Below are 22,239 nucleotides of genomic sequence, written 5' to 3'. Positions count from 1 at the left end.
AGTAATGTCATTTTTTTATTTAAAAATTTTTAAAAGCTGATTCTTTTAATGTACATTATATTATAGCAAATGGAGAGTTAAAAATAAAACAAAATTGGTCCACTTTTGTTTTGTGTATTTTTATACTAATGATATACTTTTTAATATTTAAGTAGACAGTAAGATTTAATCATTTGTCAATAAGTCACAAAAAATAATATAGTAAGTTTTTTTAAATGTACACATATACACTAGATGTTTATGGAAGTTAAAGCTATTAACTAACATAAACTATTTCTTTTATAGTATGATATAGTAAGGGGGAGAGGACAACTTTAGTATCTCACCCACTGATAGAGGTAAGGTAAGTAGGTAAGAATGATTCAGCCCACAACTGTGTAAGGTATTACAGATAATACAGCAATATAGACACTTAAAATTTCATTATCATAGACGCATGAAATAAAATTTAGTCAGAAGGTTCCTACCTTGAGCAAATTTTCACAGAGATCATTAAAGTTCTTATTGAGAGCTTGATTAGTCAGGTTGAGGCTGCTTAATCTGATTACTCTTACTGAAGTGAACATCTAAATGTGGGGTGACATGTCATTTTATTATTAACTAAATATTTTAACAGTTGATAAATTGCCAAATAATGAGCAATACTAACTAATGTAGTAGAATAAGGATGGTATTTTAATTGCAATAAGGAGGTAAAAAAAAGGACAAAACAAATATTTAGATGGAACTTACTAAAATAACTTATGTGTTATGTGCTTAAAATTAAGAAAAAAAGGTTTACCTGTATTTCAGATGTCCAGTTATTTATACCGGGCATAATTTCTGTATTACAACTATAAAATCCTGTCAAAATAAATTGTAATCAAAATATATTATAATATTTCATTGATTTTTACGTTAAATGACATTTTTCAATTATTATATGAAGTTCTAACTATAAAACCCTTCATTTTTTTCTTCTAAAACTATACCTGCAGGAGACTTTAAACCATTCTAATAAATTATCATAGGTTTTTTTTTCCATGTATAGATATAAAAGGACTAAAAATCACTTCCACCTAAGTTCTAAGATAAGTATTTTTACGGTATGTTTTCTACCTTGGAGTAGCAAAGTACATGACAAGCTGTGACACTGTGATAAGTCCTTCTTTTAAAGTAAAATTAGGACTGTAACAATTATGAGCTAAAACATTTATATGTAAAACTAGTTTCGTCTCAAGGGTAATTTTTTTGTTCACCTGAAGGAGGAGGAACATCAGTAAGTAGAGAATGGACATCTTCCATGGCATCTGTGTCATCAATCTTAAAATAGAGATTAAAACTATTATATAAGTAGTAAATGCATAATTATTTCACATTTTAAAAGAACTATTAATAGAGTCAAGAAAAGGCAGAGTCACTTTTCCCTAAGTAAAAATACGTAACAAGAAAAAAATTCTAATATCAGTAAATCCCTCCACAGTAATAACCACAAATACTTCCAAGTGAAATATTTTACATACAAAGTACACTAAGTTAAAAAAGAAAACTAGCTCTTTCTCAAGGCTTTATGAGAATGTTTCTAAAGACTTACAAAGACATCATAAGCAATCATTATTCCAATTTGTTTAAATTAATAAAGTGTAATCAGATCCTTTCACTAAATGCAGAACTGCTTTACAATGGAATGAGGTAGAGATAAACTTAGACATATCTAATAGTAGATCTAAACTCTATTTTTCTCATAAAATAAATAGGTCTAAATTCTATTTTTCTTACATCACCGTATTCCACTGTGAATAATAAATAGGGAAACTATCCAGCTGGACAGGCGCTGACATTCATCTGCACCTCAGTTTCTAAGTCCTAACCTGCAGACTCGCTAAGTTTCTTCCCACATCACTCTGAGGACTTCAAGAACCACTTTCACTTCCACTTCACGTGGCTACCCACAGTCACAGCCATACCTCAACCCATTATTCCCCAAAACGTTCCACACCCAGGATCTCGAGCATTCTCCAACTACAGTTCTGTCTCTTTGTCCTCTCCTACTGGATCTTCCACTTGCCCTCTGTCTTCTGCCCATGTTTGAAGCACTTTGTTCTCATGTGCCTCTCTACTTAGCCAGGATCCCAAGATCAGACATATCAATAATGCCCGAGATTAAACTTCAGGTAATGCTTGGCATCACCTGGAAAGTTTGTTGAACTGATTCCTGGGCTCCACCTTGAAATTCTCATCTACTAGGTCTCAGGTAGGGGCCCAAGAATTTGCATTTCTTACAAGCTCCCAGGTACAGCTGACGCCACAAGTAGTCACATCACACTTTGATTAGTAGCATTGCTGTAAATAGTACCCTGGAACTTTTAACCTCCTTGACCTGACATATTTTCCATGACATATTTTCCATTCTCAGACTTTAGAGAAATGTGGGGAAAAAGTGGGGGACAAATAACCATGTAAGTTGAGTTTTCTACAAATTGACACTCTCACCTAGGTTAGGCCTGTGCGTCTCTCATAGATCCTTGTTACAGCCACTGGCACTGTTCCTGACTCTTTAAACCTACAATCCCATCCCAACACAGTTCTACCACCAGCTTCCTGCTACACCAATATCAAAGCATCTGATTTTTTTCTCTCTCAACTTACATCTTACCCATTTATTTTCCTTTCCTTCAATATGAAAAAGAAAAATCTATCTCTTTGGGAGCCAACCATTCTACAGGGGAGTGCAGAGGAAGCAGATCTGTGAGGAAGGAGTCTCCATAAACTTTTCATGTGACATTTACTCTCTGGGAAAGTTACTAAAGTGTTCTTAGTATCTTTTTACAAAGATGGACCAATTATACCTTTTGAATTCTGTAAGAAAATACTACACTCAGAATTCACAGTGATTATATTTAAAAATGTTGTAACTACAGTAATATACAAAAAAGGCAATAATTATAGTAAGTTAAAGAATGGCACTTTAATTTCTTATTTAAATTCATTCAAGTTTACAAAAATAACTTCAAAGGTTTAATACTATTTTATCATTATTTCAACCCATACATGAACTTTTTCAGAACCATCTGCATTATTGTATCAGTCACCTGGTACTGAACAAACATATGTTACCAAGTTCTGTTATTTTCAAGTTGTTGTAATTTATATAATAATTTTTTAAATATTTATAACAGTTGTAATGATATAAAAGTATCATATTAATTTAGTATCTGAAAAAATGTGTATCTTAGCTTCCAAAACCTTTAAGAAATTAGTCCAATGCCACATTACCTCCAAAACAAAAGCATCTTTTTTCCCATGTGAAAGGTCTAATTCTGTAACTTCATCCGAGCTTTCTGATTGAGATCTTAGAAGTCTTGAGCGTTGCCTAGGTTCTGGGATGGGTGATCCTATAATCTCTTCAGATATCTCCTAAAAGAAATATAATTGTTGTATATCATATGAGATTATCTTTTCCAGTTTAAATTTTACATCTTTATATTAGTAGACACCTACCTGTGGAGAAAAAGCCTGTAAAATATACTCAGTGAAGTCTGTACTTAAGTATAACCTTTAAAACTAAACTTTTATAGCAGATATGGCAGCCTTAATGATACACGAATCAGAAAAATATACACAACTGTCACAGACATAACAAGATAAAACTGACATCTAGTGTACACACAGGACACTACAATGTGTATGGAACTGGCAGTCCTTACAGCTCTGAAATCCAGTACTGCTGTGTATGCATATTTTCTATTCATTATGAAACTCCTAATAGGCCTTAAAAATTTAAAGACTTATGTTCCTAGAAAGAATTCTAATCTTTTATATCTTTTCTTATCCACTGGTAATTTTTCAAAGCTCCACATAGCAAAACGTGAAATATGATCAATGTATGAGTATGAATACATACATACATATACTATGCACGTATTTGCTATTCAATTTATTAAGCTAAATAAACAGTGGTACTTACAATAATGATCTGTTTAAGGTCAGTGTATGGTGCAATACTGTATGGCTTAGTGAGCTTTTTGCTGTTACACAGCCAAAGATCACTAGGGGTTCTAAGTGTCTGTTGGCCACAGGAAATGCTGGAAGAATGTGAATATGTGAACACAAAAGCAAAAGCCATAGCCTATTGCTGATGCAACAGAATTGTCTTTTTAATAAACAAGGAAATTGTACATAAAATTTTTCAAAATATATAGTTTTAAATGTTCATTGGTAGTATACACCTTAGATAAAAGACTACCACTGCACAATTTCATAATGTAATGATCTACGGAGCACTTTCACATCCATTTATCTTATTTGTTAATCTGCCCTCTATAAAGTTAACATTATAATAACTACAAAATGGAAAAGAGCTGTAATTCAGAAGTAAATTAGTAGTCTGCCTAAATTTGGAAAACTAGCAACTGTAGAGCCAGTCTAGGACAGTCTTTTGACACACAGTGCATGCAACGTTATTCCCACTAGATACCACACTACTTTTTATAATTTTACAATAGTTTTAAATTCTGTTACGCCTTTGTTCACAATGCCACAGACTTAACAAATGTAACTGTCTGGTATTTAATACGTTCTAAATTCATACTGAAATTTCATCACTGTTATTCTAAGAGATGTGCATCTTATTTTGATACCTTTGATTATCTCCATAAAGCTTAAGTGGTACTACACCTTTGTATTAGAAACATTTTTTAATGTATCGAGAAAAAATTCAAACAGCAGCATTTATTTCAGTGAGGGCTATCATCCTAAGAGAAAGAACACTCTGATCTACATATTCAGGGTGGACATAACACAACACTATAATGTGTATAGTGGCCTGGTAATCAACCTTGTACACTGACTCTGTCAAACAAACGCTGAGAGATTATGCTAAAAGACTATAATGTAGTCAGTATCTACAATAAGGAAAGACATATTAGAAGATTCATAAACTGATAAGTACTGTTGTGAAAATACAGTCATCCTCAACACGTGAAATTCATATATGCTAAAATTTTTTAAATCATAATAGATTTACTCCCTCCTTCCAAATGTAAACTGTATGACACATAGTAGCAGCTCAATAAGTACTGAATGAAGTAACTTAATTCATAGTCTTATTTAAATACATCCCTGTCTCCAAAGGGCTTACATTATAGTAAAGGAAGACAGATATATAAAAACTAAGTATAATAATATGTAACAGTTTCTACACAAGTACATGCAGGTACAACAAGTACACAATGGAGGAAGAGTCCATTCTTCCTGTGGGAGGTCAGGATGGATTTACAGAGGTGAGAAACACTATTAAGTAAGTAAAAAAGTTCAGTTCATATCATTAGAAATAATAAATGAAGAATATATGAAACCATAACACAAAGCTTTACAAATCATTTTTCCCAAGTGGCATACTATAAACAGATGTTCAAATATCAAAATATAACTATCAAATAAAAATAATGTACTATAAAAATAAGCAGTCAGTAAAGTGGTACACAGAGAACTTTTACAAAGTCTATTTTTCAAATATGAATACGTTAACACATCAACATTTGTATTCATTTTAAAGAAGCCCTAAGTCAGTATTGTTCAATAGAAATATAAAGCAAGCCACATACATAATAAAATAAAAAGAAACAGATAAAATCCATTTTAATAAAACATTTTATTCCATTCAGTATATCCAAAATATTAAATTTTTGACACATAATACAAAAATATTCATATTTTACACTATTTTTTCACACTAAATCTTTAAAATCCAGTGTATATTTTATACTTACTACACATTTCAATTCAGACTAGTCACAGGTGCTCAAAAGTCACATGTGGCCAGTGGCTACCACAGTGAATAATGAACAGTGCAGCTCCAGGTCATATCCTTAAAATTCCTCCCAAACTAACAACTATGCTAGAGTAATATGATGAAAGCTATACATGTGATGCAACAATCCAGACACACTGTTCCAGAAGACCAGCCAAAATTAGATAAGATGTTTAAAATAATAAAAACAACAATAATGTTATACTTTCCTTTTGTGAAAGTATTTCATCATCAGAGACTCATAAAAAAATAGTTTCATTCTAACTCCAACCCACTTTTCTTTCAATTCAGACTATTGCCATAAGTCACCCACAGAGGAGGAAGCATTGTGATACTTACAGCAAAGTTGGTGAAAAGACTGATTAAAGGAATGACTAGGAGCAAATTTGTAAAAAAAAGAAACTGCAACTGAAAAACTGTATTCTTTCACATTTTTACCACCGATAAGAATCTCTTTTTACTAAAAAAGAACATTTTAAACCATTTATTTCATCATTCAACAAATACTAAGAGACTACTACCAATAGGAACTTTTCTAGGCAATAGAAATAAATCCCTCATGGAGCTTCATTCTACCAGTACTAACAGGCAATAGACCAACAAAACACACACACTCACAAAGATAAGAACTACAGAAAACAATAAAAGAGGGAAAGGTGATAGGAAGTGGCAAAAATGAAGTCATAATTTTTAAATAGGATGGTTAAAGTAGGCTTACCCGAAAAGGAGACAGTTGAGCAAAGACATAAAGGGAGGTGAAAGAATGAGTAATAAGGAGAGCTAAACAGTGAAAAAAAAATCTTGTGTCCTCAATAAGATAACCTAAAAATATACTAATAAACAATAACTGATACATTCACAATGTAGGTTTGTTTTACTTACTGGAGGATTGATTTCATATAACTCTTTGTTTTTAGCAATTGTGTCATTTATCTTCTTCTGCATATGAGAGATGTGTTGTTCATATGAGCCATCATTAGGAGTCTTCCCAGCAATCTGAATACCACCAGGAGTTGGTAAAGCTGCTAAATATACACCTGTGGCAGACTTATAAAAAATAATGGGGAAATAATCAGAAAAAAATATCTACAGAATAACAGTCCTTAAGTTTTCATATTTAAGAATGTGGTCAACAGCTGAGTGCAGTGGCTCACACCTGTAATCCCAGTACTTTGGGAGGCTGAGGCGGGCAGATCACTTGAGGTCAGGAGTTTGAGACCAGCCTGTCCAACAAGGTGAAACCCCGTCTCTACTAAAAATACAAAAATTAGCCAGGTGTAGTGGTGTGTGCCCGTAATCCCTGCTACTCAGGAGGGTGAGGCAGGACAATCACTTGAACCCGGGAGGCGGAGGTTGCAGGGAGTCAGGATCATGCCTCTGCACTCCAGCCTGGGCAACAGAGCAAGACTCTGTCTCACAAAAAGAAAAAAGGGGAAAAAAAAAACCAAGAATGTGGTCTTTGCCCATTAGGAAGAATATAATCAGCATCAGGGTATACATAGGACATCTCTGGAAAGACACACAAAAACAACTGGTAACAAGCATTGGTTTCTTTTGGGGAGGACCCTGGGTAGGCGGGAGACAGTTTTGAAATGGGGATTTACTTTTCACTGCATATCCAATTATATTTTTTATGTTTCTACCTCACAATTTTTTTTTTTTTTTTTTTGAGACAACGTCCCACTCTTTCGCCCAGGCTGGAGTGTAGTGGCGTGATCTTGGCTCACTGCAACCTCCAACTCCTGGGTTCAAGCGATTCTTCTGCCTCAGCCTCCTGAGTAGCTAGGATTACAGATGCCCACCACCACACTCAGCTAATTTTTGTATTTTTAGTAGAGATGGGTTTTCACCATGTTGGCCAGGCTGGTATCCAACTCCTGACCTCAACTGATCCGCCTGCCTTGGCCTCCTAAAGTGCTGGGATTATGGGCGTGAGCCACTGGGCCCGGACCTACCTCATAATTTAAAAAAAAAAAATTAGAATTAAAAATAGCAAAAAAAAAAAATTAAAGGTTGCTAAAAAATAAATTTTTCATGAATGAGCAGACACTCTATCTTTAAAGGTGGCAAAAGTAAAGAGGAAACTTATGCAAGGCAAGAGACTGAAATTCAGAAAGGACAAGGAACTTACTCAAGCCAAGGTGGTAAATGTGGACAAACGATTTGAACTGAGTGTTTCTCACTCCAAAACCCAAACGCATTTCACTATATTGCCCTACCTTCCTAATTAGCAGAGAAAAATGTTTATTTGATACAGATTAATTTTAAATGTCTAATTAAATTATTATTTAATATATGACTCTGAAACAGTACTACATTTCATTAGTACTGGAAAACTATTATGGGAAATATAAAACAAGGTAACATTTATATATATCCTTGTGTGCACTTATGTGTAAATATGCTAATATAAGCAAAGCAAAAAAAAATAGAAGTATAAACATCAGTGTTAACATCAAAGGGGTGGAATGGGAAAGAGAAAAGAATTCTTTTAACTCTAGATATGTGTTATTATTCTTTTTTAAATTAATCAACTGCCAATTTGGTGAACACCAATCCTAAAAAGGGATTGATGAAAAAGTCTGCACAGTAGATAAAATTGTTCCTCAAGAGTGCTTACTCTTGGTTTGTTCATTAGTGTCCATCACTGTATACATGACCCAATCTCTAATACTCAACCAGGGAACCCCCCTTCTCCATGCCATATGAAGCCTTAGTACACAACCTCTAATGTGTTTTAGCTCCACTCATTAACGAAGCAACAGCCCTCAATGGCTGAGAACACAGACTCTGGCATCAGAGAGGCCTGACTTGAAATCCATTTCTAACACATGTAACCACATCACTTTACAGTCTCAATCTATCACAGCACAAATTTTCTCCTCCTGTAAAGTGAAGATAATATCACATTCCTTCTAGAATAGCACAGTGCCAGACACCTAGTCGGCACTCATCAGAGATCACCTAATAAAGAAGCTACTCTTGAGAACTTAGGATTTAAGTGCACAAACTATAACAAAGCACAAAGATGAAATGTCAAACAGTGGTAGTTAATAGCACTAGTGATCAAGAAGGAAAGAAAAGATTAGTATGAATCAGAAAAGCAGTATTTGAGGCAAGTCTTGAATTACATCAGTGTCATAAACTAGTTTCCTGGGGCTCAACCATCAAAAATGTTCGTTATAGCTAGCAAAATGTTTTTAAACCCCTCAATTTGAATCCAGCTCTTAATTGACATGCATAGGCACCCACCAATCATTATAGTCTTGCATCAAGCACGAATTATAAATTTATGTAATGTCCTCACTAAGCATACAAACTTTTAGACCACTGAATTAAAATAACCACTTTTCCCCAAGTTACTCTAAGTATAAAATAATTTTTTTTTTTTAAGACAGGGTTTCTCGCTCTGCCAGCCAGGCTGGAGTGCAGTGGCACGATCACAGCTCACTGCAGCCTCAAGCTCCCAGGCTCAGCTGATTCTCCCACCTCAGCCTCCCAAGTTGCTGAGACTACAGGCACAAGCTGCCACGCCTGGGTAATTTTTGTATTTTTAGTAGAGATTGGGTTTCACCTTGTTGCCCAGACTGGTCTCAGACTCCTGCACTTGAGCCATCTGCCCACCTCAGCCTCTCAAAGTGCTGGGATTACAGGCATGAGTCACCATGCCCAGCCTAAGTATCAAATATTTTAATATGAACCAAGTTACCTAATTGTTACAAATTTCTGTTATTAGAAAACTGTAATACCTAATTAGTTTATCATCATCATACAATTATCCTCTACATACAAAACTTTACATATTTGCTCTTATAGAAAGATGAAACAGGAAACAAATGTGCATTTGACCTACAAATGTATAGAGACAAAAAAGTCAAATTCTATAAATTTCTTAAAATTAAATGTCTATGCATTCTCAGAAAGATGGCAAGAGAATTCAAATTTGAAAACTGCCAATAACATAGACAAAATGCTAGTTAGCAAAGTACCTAGAAAATGAGAGAATTTCCATAAACGTGGTTCATCAGATTCCGTATGATCAATACAGTTTTTGCTGGCACCTGGTTCTCTGAGTCCTACACTACTTATAGAAGCAGCACTGGCTTTCCTCATTAACATCTTTCCAGTCAGAATTTATTTGCTAACAAGCCAAAATGAACATTAAGCTGAGACACAGGTTTTTCTTGTCTCATATTTCATCAGCACTTAAGAAACACACCTTTTTTTTTTTTTTTTTTTTTTTTGAGACAGAGTCTCACTCTGTGGCCTCGGTGGGAATGCAGCGATGTGATCAGGGTTCACTGCAGCCTCAACCTCCCGGACTCAATTAATCCTCCCACTTAAGCTTCCTGCCAGCACACCTGGTTAATTTTTAGTTTTTTTTCTTTTTATACAGACAGTGGTCTCACTCAGGCTGGTCTAACTTCTGGGATCAAGTGATCCTCCCACCTCAGCCGCCCAAAGTGTTGGAATTATGGGTGTGAGCCAACGCACCTGGCCAGAAACACCTGTATTTTATTACACAGTCTACCACTGGCCACAGGTGCACATTTATGATAAAGTTTAATTGTCTGTCCAATAGGGTCTCACATTTTGCTTTATCTTCTCCATCAAAACTAAAGATTAATCCACATCCTGGGGTAATTTTGCTCCACCCACCAAGGGACATTTGGCAATTTCTGAAAACATTCTTGTTTGTCACAACTAGGGGGATGCCACTAGCTTATAGTGGGGAATTGCCATGGATGCTGCTAAGCGTCCTACAATGCACAATTCAGTTCCCTGCAACAGAGGTATCCTGCCCTAGTAGTGAGATGGAGGAACCCTGTTTTAGCAATATGTAAACAATAATAAAGTCCAGAAAAACTGTGGCCAACTTATTAAGCAAGCAACAAATGATAATTTTTAGAAATAGAATTATTAAAGTTACGATCACAGTCCCTTTAAAATATGTGAAAACCTATCACCAGATTTTTCACTTCTTAAAATGTGCTCATCCCATAAAGGTCTTAATGTCAAAGTCTTTAGATAAGCCTTTGAAAAGGCTCTTTGAATCACATAAAATAGAATCTACTATAATTAAGGAAATCATAAAACAAAACCAAAAACATTTAGACTTACCGCTAAGCCCATCAACATATTTTCACCCACTGTGATCTGAATTCTTAGTCCAAACAAAGCATTCATTCCTTTGAGTTTTAGTTTATTCATTAGCTGAGTATGCACTTCATATTCCATAAATGGCAAGAGATTACTGATAGCTGTAGCATTTGCTTCTGCCTGTGCTTTCTTTTTTAAGCGACATAATCTGTAAAGGAAAATAAGTCAGTGAACAGTATTCTTGGTACCACTTTTAAAAATGTCCAATTTTTAAAACTTGCTAAAAGTGTGCTGAATAAAACATTTACTTGTTTCTAATGGACTTACTGAGTTATATCAACAATCTTTTCTGCTTTTTGTCATTGTATAAACTTGCACTAAAAATCCTCTTTCATAACGGGTAGAAAAAAACAGAAAGAATGAATACGACCTGGTATTTGATAGCACGACAGGGTGCCTACAGCCAATAATAATTTAATTGCACAAGTTAAAATAACTAAAAGAGTGTAACAGGACTGTTTCTAACACAAAGGATAAATGCTTGAGGGGATGGATACCCCATCTTCCATGATGTGATTATTATGCATTGCATGCCTGTATCAAAGTATCTCATGTACCCTATAAATATATACACCTGTTTACCCACAAAAATTAAATATTTTAAAGAATCATATTTCAATAAACAAAAATAAAAAATCTCAAAATCTCTAAAAATGAAATAATGACCAAAATCACTAGAGAATATCATTTAAAATCTTAGGTTTTATAACTGCATGTGTTCAATATAAATGGAAAGCAGAAGAAAATGTTACTCATTAAAACAATACAAAAGTCACTTGAGCATCTACTTCGTGCCACATAGGCTACATTCAAAGGGACAGTAATTAGACTAATAGATTATTTCTCAACAGTAGCAATGAAAGCCAGAAGACAGTGGTGAAAGAGTAGTTCAATGTGCTGTAAAGAAACAGCTGCCAGCCCAAAATATTTTTTAAAGATAAAAGTAAAATAAACACATTTTTCAGACAGACAAAAAAAAAATAGTTCACCACCAGCAGACCCATCAAAAGAAACACTAAAGTGTACACTTAAGGCAAAAGGAAAACAATCCCAAATGGAAGGTCTAAGATTCAAGAGGGAAAAAATAGATGGATTAGAAATACATTTTAGAAGAAAAATCAATGGTCTTTGTAATAAATTTGATGTGCGGAGGTTGGTAAGAGGATAGTGCCAAAGAATACCAAATTTGGCATGAAGAACTGGATAAAGGTACCATTCATTAAAACAGAAAAGGCTAATAAGAAAAGTGAAGAAAATCAGCAGTTCAATGTGGAACGAGTATGAGATGCCTACGGTTATCAAAATGGGGTATGAAGTAGACAGGTATGAGTCTAAAGCTCAAAAGAAAGTTCCGGACTAGAGTTATAAATTTGGGAGTCACAGACACATAGATAGCATATAAATCTATGTAAGTTGATGAGTTCAACTAGGGAGAGAGCTTTAGGCAGAGGGTCCAAACCCATGGCTCTCAAGGATCAAGAAATGAGAAGTCATCAAGGAGGCTGAAAATTACACACAAAGGTAGGAAAACATAGAAGGTGTAGCATCATGAAGTCAAAGGAATTTCAATGTGAAAATAATTAATGGTGTCACTATTGCTGAGATGTCAGAACTAAGATGAGGAAAGAAGTACCTGATGGATTTGGTAACCTGGCAGGTGTTGTCATGAGTTCCCCAATTAGGATTTCCTACTCCAGTGCATTTTAAAAGGAACTCTTACCAGCTAATTAAAGCAGTAAAAGAAACACTTCATGGCACTATTCTTTAAAAGAAAAAAAGAGAGTCAACTTCTAAAACGTGTTACATATTGAATGTCATTGAAGCAATCTATACTTAGTCACATCCCTAGCCTTTGGCAGGTTAATAATTCCCAAAATGAAAAATATTTGTATAAAATTTAAAGTTAAAAACTGCTTTTGTATACAAACTTATTTGAGTTTTACACAAAGGGTTTTTTTTTTTTTACATGCAATAAAATACAAAGTTCCAATAGAATTGTCCAGTTTGTGCAGGATCAAACAGGTAGGAAACAGTAAAGCTGACACTTGAAAATAGGTTTATGGCTCCCTGTCTCATACTTTTTCAGGGACACCAAATGCTGTTTTCACAAACATACCTTGCTTGAATAAGACAACCTTTTCCAATAACTGTTGCATCTGTTGGGAGGTCTATAGTTGTAAACAGAACATCAGGAACTTTTTGTTTCCTGCAGTTATAGCAATATGTGAGATGAGCCGGAAATGGCATATTCAGTTCATCATATGGTATATGGCAAAATCCACAACGTGTAGGCAAATTTTCTTCAAGCCTATATAAATAGATTAAGAAAAAAATAAGACATTCTTTAAAAATGTACAAATTTTTTCAAAAATAATTATGTAACTGATCTTACATACACAGTACTTGTATATGAACTATCCAACTTCTACCACTGTAGGCTACAAAAGTACCACTAAGACTGACAAGAATTAAAAACGACCATGAAATCAGAACCATACATTTTTCCTATGAGAGAAAAGACTTATCAATTGCAAAGTCATTTTCCACCAATTTATTTGTTTGATGACTTACCACCTGACAAACACCACTATCACCCCAAAGTTTTTTCTCTGGGATACAACATTTTAAAAAAATGGTTATAGGATAATGATGACATTTTCCCACTGGCTGACAAATATAACCACAAAAAAAATTCCCAAAGAAAAAAATATTTTGGTTACCAGAGGCTGGGAAGGGTAGTGGCAGGCTGGAGGGAAGGTGGGGATGGCTAATGGGTACAAAAAAAAATAGAAAGAATGAATAAGACTTAGCGTTTGATAGCACAACAGGGTGACTATAATTGATAATTTAACTGTACATTTTCATGTACCCTATAAATATATACAGCTACTAGGTACCCCCAAAAATTAAAAAAAAATCCAAGTGTAATAATTTTTTGATTTAATGTAAAAAAGTATTAAAAAAGAAAAATAGTAAGTCAAAAACAGGCATACTCTAAGACTTCTAATTTCTTATGATAGTTTTAACTTTTTTGAAAAACCAAAACATCTATTTCATAAAGTCATACTAAGCACTAAGTAGCAGGCCTCATGTTTGAATTTCAGTTTGTTTGAATCCAAAGCCAATGTGTTATAAGGGGGTACAAAAGGATGAAAACTGAAGCGATTTTTAACTAAACAGCTCACACGAATTTCAATATTAGTGGTATACATAAGGCATAAAAATAAAAGTATTAAAATTTATGAAACCATTTGAAATATGAAATGTACACAGGGATTATCCCTGAATAGTGAGATCATAAAGAATCTTTCTTCTACTCTCCTACATTCTCCAAATTTTTTTTCATTCATTTTAAAAGTTTAATGAAGAAAACAAGTACTTTGCAACTAAGCATATGAGTCAAATGCAGATAGCTATCAAAACATTTTTAAAACAACCAAAGTGATTACACTTAAGTCCTGTTAAGTCCTGGTTTTCCTAATACACATCTTATATTCAAATTTCTCTACGGGATAGGTTACTTAATACAGTGAGAATTCCTGTACTTAGGATCCCTAGTTTTGATCTGCTACTTATCCTGTCTTTTTAAAACCAGGCTTGAATGGGAAAAAAAAACACTGCAAAGCACACGATGAAGCTTTTGCTTAAGGGACAGCTCTACTTCGGCCAGTTCACTGTGGTCACTCATTCCCAGCTACTACACTGCTCTCGTATCGTTGGTTCCTGACTGACCTGCACTCTAGTTTGTTCAGAAAAGTCTAGAGGTGAAGCTTTAATCCTAGTCCACATTGTTTCCTTTCCCCGTATCAGTGCCAGAGCATTAGCAGAACCAGCATTTCTACATAAGGGAAAACTAATGAATTCATTTTAAACCAACTTCTTATAAGCCAAGACAAGGCATTAGCTATCAGTCATGACTTCAAATAAATACAACTGCTGAGGACTGGCACGTTGCATTTTTCCAACCACAGGTATAACCTGTGCATTTAGGTTATTTTATTTTTCTTTCAGGAAAATACTCAATATAATTAAACATCTGCTCTCTAACATCCTATACAAATGAATGGCTGATGATTTTAGAATCACTAACAGTTTGGTTTAAAGACAGAAGCTCATTTAATTTATTGTTTTTAATAGAATATTTCTTAAATGATATTTTAAGGAAATGCCAAGAATGTTGGTAGAACTAGAGTGTGTAGTGTAAGAAAAAGATGCAAAATTTAAGCCTTTCTTAAACTGCAGAATTATCTCGTGAATGGCAATTATTACTCAATATTGTGATATAGAGACAACAGAGCCCTCAGAAATAATGCCACACATCTACAACCATCTGATCTTTGACAAACCTGACAAAAACAAGAAAAGGGGAAAGGATTCCCTATTTAATAAATGGTGCTGGGAAAACTGGCTAGCCATATGTAGAAAGCTGAAACTGGATCCCTTCCTTACACCTTATACAAAAATTAATTCAAGATGGATTAAAGACTTACATGTTAGACCTAAAACCATAAAAACCCTAGAAGAAAACCTAGGCAATACCATTCAGGACATAGGCATGGGCAAGGACTTCATGTGTAAAACACCAAAAGCAATGGCAACAAAAGCCAAAATTGACAAATGGGATCTAATGAAACTAAAGAGCTTCTGCACAGCAAAAGAAACCACCATCAGAGTGAACAGGCAACCTACAGAATGGGAGAAAATTTTTGCAATCTACTCATCTGACAAAGGACTAATATCCAGAATCTACAAAAAACTTAAATTTACAAGAAAAAAACAACCCCATCAAAAAGTGGGCAAAGGATATGAACAGACATTTCTCAAAAGAAGACATTTATGCAGCCAAAAGACACATGAAGAAATGCTCATCATCACCGGCCATCAGAGAAATGCAAATCAAAACCACGATGAGACACCATCTCACACCAGTTAGAATGGTGATCATTAAAAAGTCAGGAAACAACAGGTGCTGGAGAGGATGTGGAGAAATAGGAACACTTTTACACTGTTGGTGGGACTGTAAACTAGTTCAACCATTGTGGAAATCAGTGTGGTGATTCCTCAGGAATCTAGAACTAGAAATACTATTTGACCCAGCCATCCCATTACTGGGTATATACTCAAAGGATTATAAATCATGCTGCTATAAAGACACATGCACACGTATGTTTATTGTGGCACTATTCACAATAGCAAAGACTTGGAACCAATCCAAATGTCCAACAGTGATAGACTGGATTAAGAAAATGTGGCACATATACACCATGGAATACTACACAGCCATAAAAAATGATGAGTTCATGTCCTTTGTAGGGACATGGATGAAACTGGAAACCATCATTCTCAGCAAACTATCTCAAGGACAGAAAACCAAATACCACATGTTCTCACTCATAGGTGGGAATTGAACAATGAGAACACATGGACACAGGAAGGGGAACATCACACACCGGGGCCTGTTATGGGGTAGGAGGAGGGGGGAGGGATAGCATTAGGAGATATACCTAATGTTAAATGATGAGTTAGTGGGTGCAGCACATCAACATGGCACATGTATACATATGTAACAAAGCTGCACGTTGTGCACATGTACCCTAAAACTTAAAGTATAATAAAAAAAAAATAGCAAACAGATGAGGATAAGAATTTCTATAGGCAGCATAGTGAATTAGCATGAAAAATAACAGCTGACTTCAAGGCAAGACGTAGGAAATCTTACAAAGCATATAAGGATTTGAAAAGGATGGCAATCTAGCATCATTTGATATAGGAACTCTCCAAATTTTTTCTAATAAGCAATAATAATTTTACAGCAGAAAGAAAAGACATTTTCCTTGTTTTTTCTTTTGTTTTTTTAACAGCTAGGGGTGGCACCTATTGCATTGAACTACTATATAAGGGAATGTACTGTATTCATCCAAGCCACAATACAGAAAAAAACCAAGCTACATGAAAAAGGTCATTTATTAAATTAGGCTTCCTATCAACTTAAGAATGAAATCTACAGACGTGTAAGAACTATATTGTATCACTGGTACAACTCACTGACAAAGAGAGCTTTCTCAATAGAATATTCTAATTATTTAGTGTGCTTCAAAATGCCCCACCTTCACTTTCCTATTTACAATGACCCTTAAGGCTCTGGAATTTATAATAGTCAATATCCATTTTAATACTGACAAAAGAAACTGACCAAGTTCCTCTAGTGAATACCAGAACTAGAATATCTTAGTTATAAATGCTTGCAAGTTTATACTAAACTTGACAAGATACAGAATTTTTTTACTATCTTTTTTTTTTTTTTTTTTTTTTTTTTAAGATCGAGTCTCACTCTGTTGCCCAGGTTAGAGAACAGTGGTGCCATCTTGGCTCACTGCAACCTCCACCTCCCAGGCTCAAGCAATCAATTCTCCTGCCTCAGCCTCCTGAGTAGCTGGGATTACAGGCGCCTACCATCATACCAGGCTAATTTTTGTATTTTTAGTGGAGACGGGGTTTCACCATGTTGGCCAGGCTGGTCTCAAACTCCTGACCTCAAGTGGTCCACCCACCCCAGCCTCACAAAGTGCTAGGATTACAGGCGTGAGCCACCGCACTTGGCCTTTGCTTCCTTTCTTAATATATACTTAATATATTAATACTGGGGAGGGGGGAAGTAAATAGGCACACTGTGGCATAAGGGGTAATTAAAATCTGTATTATCCAGGTAGACTCCAGTACCAAACTAATAGTTTATATATATGTGTATATATATATTTAAATATACAGTCACCCTTCCATATCCATGGGTTTGGCATATATGGATTCAACCAATCACAGGTTGAATATAGGAAAACAATAAGAAATCCCACAAAATTCCAAAAAGCAAAACTTGAATTTGCCACGTGCTCAGCATTACACTGAATCCATGAAAATGAAATGACGAACAGGTATTATATCAGGTATTATAAATAATGTAGAGATTATTTAAAGTATAGGGGAGAATGTGCATAGGTTACATGCAAATACTATACCATTTTATATAAGGGACTTGAGCATCTACAGGTTTTGGTATCTGCAAGGGGTCCTGGAATCAATTCCCTATGGACACGGAAGGACCATATATATTATATCTACAGATAATCTTGATAAAATGCAGTACTTTTACTATTTTGTAAATTAAGAATTGTTTTTATAAAAATTGTTTCATAACCTCTTTCTGTTTTTGGAGGTGAGACACAGGGAAATGAAAGGAAGAGAAAAATCCAAAGATTATTTCTATATCATGACAAAGCAAAAAAAAATGGACACTTGAAATTCTTCAACTGGTAATAATACATGTCACTTATCAAGACACTAAACAATAATGTGTGCCATATAGTGCAGAATCCAATACTCCTCTGTTACTGTGGTTAGTTAAAAATTAGTGAAGTGCTTGGTCCTGATTTCTACAATGTACCACTGTAAGCCACCCTACGGAGAAGAATTACCCCAACTCTGAGAAAAAAAGTCGACCTCTCCCTTTTCTGCCCTTATAGAAAAGAAGCCAGGCTGCCATGACAACCTCTGTTCCAAACAGCCTTCCACGGTGCCATCCTGCAGAAATCTAGGATTCAGTACAGCCGCTGTGCCAGATGCAGATAAAATGCAGACCTCTTCACTATAAAGGAAAAAACACAAACAAGTTAACATTTTTCAGACAGTGTAACTTTGGAAAATGCTAAATATCAAAATAATTATAACAGTGACAATTTAAGTTCAAGTTAGACTCTACTAAATATTAAATAATATTTATGAGGTTTACCTCCTAAACCTAGTCTAGAAAACAGAAGTAACTTTATTTGAATGGAGGGCAAGAATTCTTCATAAATTAAAAATTGAAAAAAGATAAAAGTATTAATATTAAAGACAATAACTTCATTTAAAATATTGCAAGGCTGAAAGAATGAATGTTTCAAAATATAAGTAGCAATAAATTGTATTGCTGAATCTAGCATTAATCACTGAAATTATATTAAAGTACTCTTTAAATGTATATGAAGTTTTATTAAAATTATTCTAAAAGCACAACTATATAGGTGATTTATATAGCTTAATCTAAATTTAAATCATTTTAAAGGTTTCTGAAACAATACACAAAACATACTAAATGAAGTTTAAACTACATCATCATATAACAGAAAACTGATATTCAAAATAATTTTTAAATTACATGTCACCCAATTTGAAAGCTAAAAAATTAATCAACATAATTATTGAATGAGATCACCTAAACAAATGAGAAAAGTAGCAACCTAGGGATGAACTGCTGAAAACCAGGTATAAATAAAACCCAGAAATAAAATAAAACAGAAGCCAAAGAGAACAAGGAAGGAACAGTCACTTCAACTGTAAATAAAATAAAGGGAGACCAGGCTTAAAGTGTAGGTAGGAATTAAGGATGTCAGAAGGAATAACATGAAACCACTGATGTCTTCAAATCAGAAGTTGTAAGAGCAGAAGTGCATTTCAGAGAGTTTAATCCAGTAACAGAAAGTAGCATAGGCTGGAACAGAAAAGATTAGTAAAAATTTAAATACATGGATGTTTTTGAGATCTAGAAAGGACCTCTGTCAGAAGACATCTGTCAGATGAACTCAAACTTCTAGGTAAATTAACTGAACTCATTTGCAGACTCCTCCATCTGTGACCTATCATCAGCCGTCCTGAGTCTACACTATGTGGCCTTTTTTTGCTACTCTTTTAAGCGTTGAATGCATCTTGTAAGCTTTGAAACCTCTTCTTATGCCTCTTCTTTTTATTTATGTAATTCATATTCATCCCCCAAAATCCAACTCAAGCATCAGTTACTTCACTGACATTTTCTTCTGATTCTACTTTGAGCTTTCAGCCCTCTAGGATCCCAAAGCATCCTATATCTCAATCTTAAAATTTATTTTACATCATAATTATCCAGTAGAATGTAAATGTGATACCAAGAACTATGTCTTCTAAAACCGTATCTCTGGCTGGGTGTGGTGGCTTACGCCTGTAATCCCAGCATTTTGGGAGGCCGAGGCGGGCAGATCACAAGGTCAGGAGTTCGAGACCAGCCTGACCAACATGGCGAAACCCCATCTCTACTAAAAATAAGACAATTAGCCAGACAGGAAGGCGGGCACCTGTAATCCCAGCTACTAAGGAGGCTAAGGTGGGAGAATCACTTGAACCCAGGAGGTGGAGGTTGCAGTGAGCCAAAATCACACCATTGCACTCCAGCCTGAGTGAAAGAGTGAAACTCTTATCTCAAGAAAAAAAAAAAAAAACCAACGTAAAAAAACATTTCTCTAAGGCCTCAAAGTTTATGACATTAAATCCATCAATGTGGCAAGACAACCAGGGAATAAGGCAAGGTAAGCTTGACAAAGTTAGTAGTTAACAAGAGTAGAACAGCTACTATGGGAATAAACAGTCCAGGAGTATAACACATCACCTGCAAAGGAAAAGAAAAGCCCACAGAAGATTAAATAATATGGCTCTGTAATGCCCACATTTACGACAGTTTAATTATTTTTCCCTAACAATAAGGATCACCACAAGAGCAGAGGATCTAACAGTAAGACTTATCTAAGAATAGATGGTAGAAAAATAAGATAGCAGAAGGTTAAACAGTTTCTAGATGATATCAATTGTAAACTTTTGAAGGGGCTGAAAGTAGGGTTCGAGGATGGCAAAAGAACAAGAAAAGCCAGAAACTAAGTAATGATCTGAGAAAACAACTGGTTAAGGTAAGGGTCAAAACAAACTAGATATAAAAGAGCAAATGATATTGGTAGAAAAACGTTAAGTTGTGATCTGAGAGTAAAATTTTATAGTTTCAAAATGTTAAGGCGGAACAGTTTCAAGTGATACTGAGGTCCAAAACATGGTTGAAAGTTAAGTGGGGTCAGAGGACTTGAGAATAAGAAACTATAATGCCAGCTGCTAGAATGAACATAATCATATGTAACTGGACAAGAGAGCAGAGAACTAAGAAAGGCAGACGAATGCTTTGGAAGTAGATAATGGAACAGTAGAGTGCCATGTACTTTAAAGGAGGAGATTGTTCAAATGAAGGGAAGGAGAAAAAGGAATTGAGAACCAAGAGTAAGAAAGCCCCTTCCTAATTTGTCAGTATTAGGAAGAATGATTTGTTAGCAAGAAAAGTTACATTACAGTAGGTAAAAGGAGGCAGAATGAGTTTATGGACAAACTTTAAAGACACACGGCAATTCGTTTACAGCAGATCAAGGGTTCCAAAGGTTCCAGCGGAAGAAGTTAATACAGTTACATACTATAGTAAAGGAAGCCTAGAGTTAATATTTGCTGTGTGCCAGTATTATATTCTCATTTAATCACTGATGTAAATGATTAATTGATCTATGGTATTATCTCCATTTTAATGTACAAATTGAGGCTCAGAAGAGTTAAATAACTTTCTCAAAGTTACACAGTCATTAATTGGCAAAGACGGCATATAAGCCTTAATCTAATGTACTCCAAGGCCCATGCTCCTGAACACTTCGCTATTCTCTTTTCTTTTATTTGCGTAAAGCTTTTCCCCTTTCAGATGGCATTCTAAATTAGTGTCTAGAAAATCAAGTTGTTATTATCATTTACCAGATGCTAGTTGATTCACTGTAGCCCACTACAGCATGACAGCCTAATGCTTTAGCATGTGATTTTATTTCTTGTCTGATTTCTGCCCACCATGCATCTCGAGTTTCTGGTTCATCTGAAAAATAAATTTTAAATCAGTTTATTACTCAATAGCACATTATATATATGAACATGAAATGTTTAAAATAAACATACTATGGGAAGTAAAGAAGTTTTATTCTATAATGGATTTTTAAACTTCCCATCTTTAAAATGCTACTTCTCAAAAGGCATTAGATTTAACCTTTTAAACTTGATTGCTGGAAAACAAACCACCTATCTGTATTTGCTTTATTACTTTAAGAGATAGCTATAGGAATATATGATTAGATATAATTTTAAATGTAGACCCAGAGTTTCCAAATTCTAATCTTAGCTATGATTAGAATTTTTGAATTAGACTAAGAGAATATTTTACATCTCACCTCACTGAGTGAACACCTTATGTGTTATATCCATAAATTTAACTTTAATTCTGATTTCATTTCTTGGTACCTATGTTTTATAACTCACTATATTATGGGTTCTTTCCAAGGCAAAGATTTGTCAATGTTAAAAGAGAGAAGGCCATCTGTAAGCCATCCTTCTACAGAGATGTGGGTCTTTAGGCAAAATGTAAGAAATTAGAGACT

At 34.7% G+C, this 22,239-nt stretch overlaps 1 protein-coding gene across 23 annotated transcripts in view; it reads right to left on the bottom strand.

Moving 5' to 3' along the window:
• C2CD5 (C2 calcium dependent domain containing 5) overlaps positions 1-22,239 on the bottom strand; it is a 96,726-nt gene that overhangs the window by 22,877 nt on the left and 51,610 nt on the right. For all 23 annotated transcript variants that reach the window (XM_055280386.2, XM_055280395.2, XM_055280385.2 and 20 more), the window contains 9 exons: positions 21,569-21,683; positions 18,495-18,590; positions 13,068-13,259; positions 10,913-11,099; positions 6,674-6,838; positions 3,256-3,396; positions 1,239-1,302; positions 782-843; positions 468-566 (listed from right to left, as the gene is read on the bottom strand). In XM_055280386.2, coding sequence (XP_055136361.2) covers positions 468-566; positions 782-843; positions 1,239-1,302; positions 3,256-3,396; positions 6,674-6,838; positions 10,913-11,099; positions 13,068-13,259; positions 18,495-18,590; positions 21,569-21,683 — 1,121 coding nt within the window. The remainder of the gene's footprint in view (positions 1-467; positions 567-781; positions 844-1,238; positions 1,303-3,255; positions 3,397-6,673; positions 6,839-10,912; positions 11,100-13,067; positions 13,260-18,494; positions 18,591-21,568; positions 21,684-22,239) is intronic.

This window comes from Symphalangus syndactylus, chromosome 5 (assembly GCF_028878055.3).
Source record: "Symphalangus syndactylus isolate Jambi chromosome 5, NHGRI_mSymSyn1-v2.1_pri, whole genome shotgun sequence".
NCBI classification, from domain to species: domain Eukaryota; kingdom Metazoa; phylum Chordata; class Mammalia; order Primates; family Hylobatidae; genus Symphalangus; species Symphalangus syndactylus.
The sequence above is the reverse complement of the archived record's forward strand: the minus strand, read 5'-3'. Positions and strand labels throughout refer to the sequence as shown.